The sequence below is a fragment of the Colobus angolensis genome, unplaced genomic scaffold (genome assembly GCF_000951035.1).
Source record: "Colobus angolensis palliatus isolate OR3802 unplaced genomic scaffold, Cang.pa_1.0 Scaffold222, whole genome shotgun sequence".
In the NCBI taxonomy this organism is placed as follows: domain Eukaryota; kingdom Metazoa; phylum Chordata; class Mammalia; order Primates; family Cercopithecidae; genus Colobus; species Colobus angolensis.
In genome coordinates this window covers 1,528,073-1,530,164 of record NW_012115400.1, presented here as the reverse complement: position 1 = coordinate 1,530,164, position 2,092 = coordinate 1,528,073, and the positions used below count along the sequence as shown (strand labels likewise).

Sequence of the window (2,092 nt, the reverse complement as noted above, 5' to 3'; positions counted from 1 at the left end):
GCACTGTGGCTCACACCTGTAATCCCAGCACTTTGGGAGGCTGAGGTGGGTGGATCACCTGACGTCAGGAGTTCGAGACCAGCCTGGCCAACATGGTGAAACCTTGTCTCTACTAAAAAATACAAAAATTAGCTGGGCGTGGTGGCGGGCATCTGTAATCCCAGCTACTCGGGAGGCTGAGGCAGGAGAATCATTTAAACCCAGGAGGTGGAGGATGCAGTGAGCTGAGATCATGCCCCTGTACTCCAGCCTGGGTGACAGAGCAAGACTCCATCTCAAAAAACAAAAAGAATAGAAATGATGGGCCAGGTGTGATGGCTCATGCCTGTAATCCCAACACTTTGGAAAGCCAAGGCAGGAAGATAGCTTGAGCCCAGGAGTTCGAGACCAGCCTGGGTGGCATAGCAAGACCGCGTCTCATTAAAAAAAAAAAAAAAAAAGGATAGAGATGACAAACGTCTAATGCAATCTGAGAAGGCTTCCTGGAGGAAGTAATGTCTGAGCTGGCCTGACGGGAGAGGTGGAATCAGGGAGCCCTTTGCTGTTTATCTATGAGTCATTCTAACGGCAGTTTCTCCCTAGACCCACCTATTTACATGTGTACATCTTCTCTTTCTCTTACAGTCATCAGTGAGTTCTGCCTCAGTCAGCTCCCAAATGAGGACTCAGTCACCTTTGAAGACGCCAGAGGCTGAGATGCTGTGGGAGGTATACCTGGTGCTGTGGGCTGTTTGCAAACAGCTGCGCCAGCTGTCCCGCAGGCAGGAGAGGCACAGACGGCACCATGTCCGATGCCATGCTGCCCCTCGACCCAACCCGGCTCAGTCCCTGAAACTGGATGCCCAAAGTCCCCTCTAGGGGGGGGAACCCCAGACCCTCAGAGAGTCCCAACCTCACTCTTACCTGGGGTCCCATATAAGCCCCTTCATTCCATGTATTCCATTTGTAAAAAAAATTATCAAAATATTGGGAAATAAATACCAGATAGTTCTGAGTCAGTGTAGAGTGTGTTTGTGGATGGCAGGAGGGGATGAGAGGAGTTTGGGTGGGTCAGGGAGAGACCCCTAAGGCCTAAATCCCAGTGGGGGTCACCTGTGGGTCTATCTGGGGGGAAGCACAGTGGTCAGCAGGTTTCTGCTCTGGGTCCCACCCCCTTCTAGGGGCCTAAATGCCCATTTGTAACTCCACCTTTCTTTATAAGGACAGTAACAGCTGCCATTCACCGAGGTCCCACTCCCACCAGCTGCTGTCCTTAGCAGTCCTACAAGAAAGGTATTTAGGGTGGATTACGGGGCTTGTCCAAGGCTCAGCGAAGGAGGCCTTGCTGGAAACTGCCAGCTCCCAGGGGTAGCCCACCGCCCTGCCTCTCTGGCGCTGTAAGGCTTTGCCATGGGCTTGGCTGTGGAGGGTTGTGTGTCTGCAGACGCACACGCGTGCTGTGGGAGACGCATCCACCCGCTATGAAGGCACTCCAGCCCCGCTGCCCGCGCCTCACCAAGAGCTGAAACTACACCTCCAGGGGGCTCTACAGGGACCATGCTCTTGGCAGGGCCGGGTGAAGGCCGCAGCCTAGGAGCTGGGTGAGGGGTTTGGCCTGGCGCTGTGGGAATAATGACCTGGAGGGAGGCTGTGGCAATTTGGAGGGAGGTTGGAGGGTGAGGGAGACAACAAGAAAGAAGACCCGGAAGCCTCAGGTCCCCTCTCGGAGTAGCCAGGCCACATGAAGGTGCAGAGGTGGCTCCCCAGGAAAAAGCAGGGTTGTTTCACAAAAGCAACAGCAAGGCGGGGCACAGTGACTCATGCCTATAATCCCAGCACTTTGGGAGACTGAGGTGGGAGCTCGAGCTCAGGAGTTTGAGACCAGTCTGGGCAACATAGCAAGACCCTATCTCTTAAAACATCTTTTTCACATGGTGAAATCCCGTTTCTACTAAAAATACAAAAAATTTGCTGGGTGTGGTGGCATGTGCCTATATTCCCAGCTACTTGGGAGGCTGAGACAGGAGAATCACTTAAACCTAGGAGGCAGAGGTTGCAATGAGGCGAGATTGCACCACTGCACTCCAGCCTGGGCAACAGAGTGAGACTCCAT

The 2,092-nt window shown here is 53.5% G+C and overlaps 1 protein-coding gene across 1 annotated transcript in view; it reads left to right on the top strand.

The window, feature by feature from the left end:
• The window catches only part of LOC105513092 (chromosome unknown open reading frame, human C7orf61), a 17,534-nt gene extending 16,535 nt beyond the window's left edge, over positions 1-999 (top strand). Inside the window, exon 3 of the mRNA XM_011943916.1 lies at positions 625-999. Within this exon, the coding sequence (XP_011799306.1) occupies positions 625-858 (234 nt within the window). The 3' untranslated portion in view covers positions 859-999. The remainder of the gene's footprint in view (positions 1-624) is intronic.
• The last annotated feature ends 1,093 nt before the right edge of the window (positions 1,000-2,092 follow it).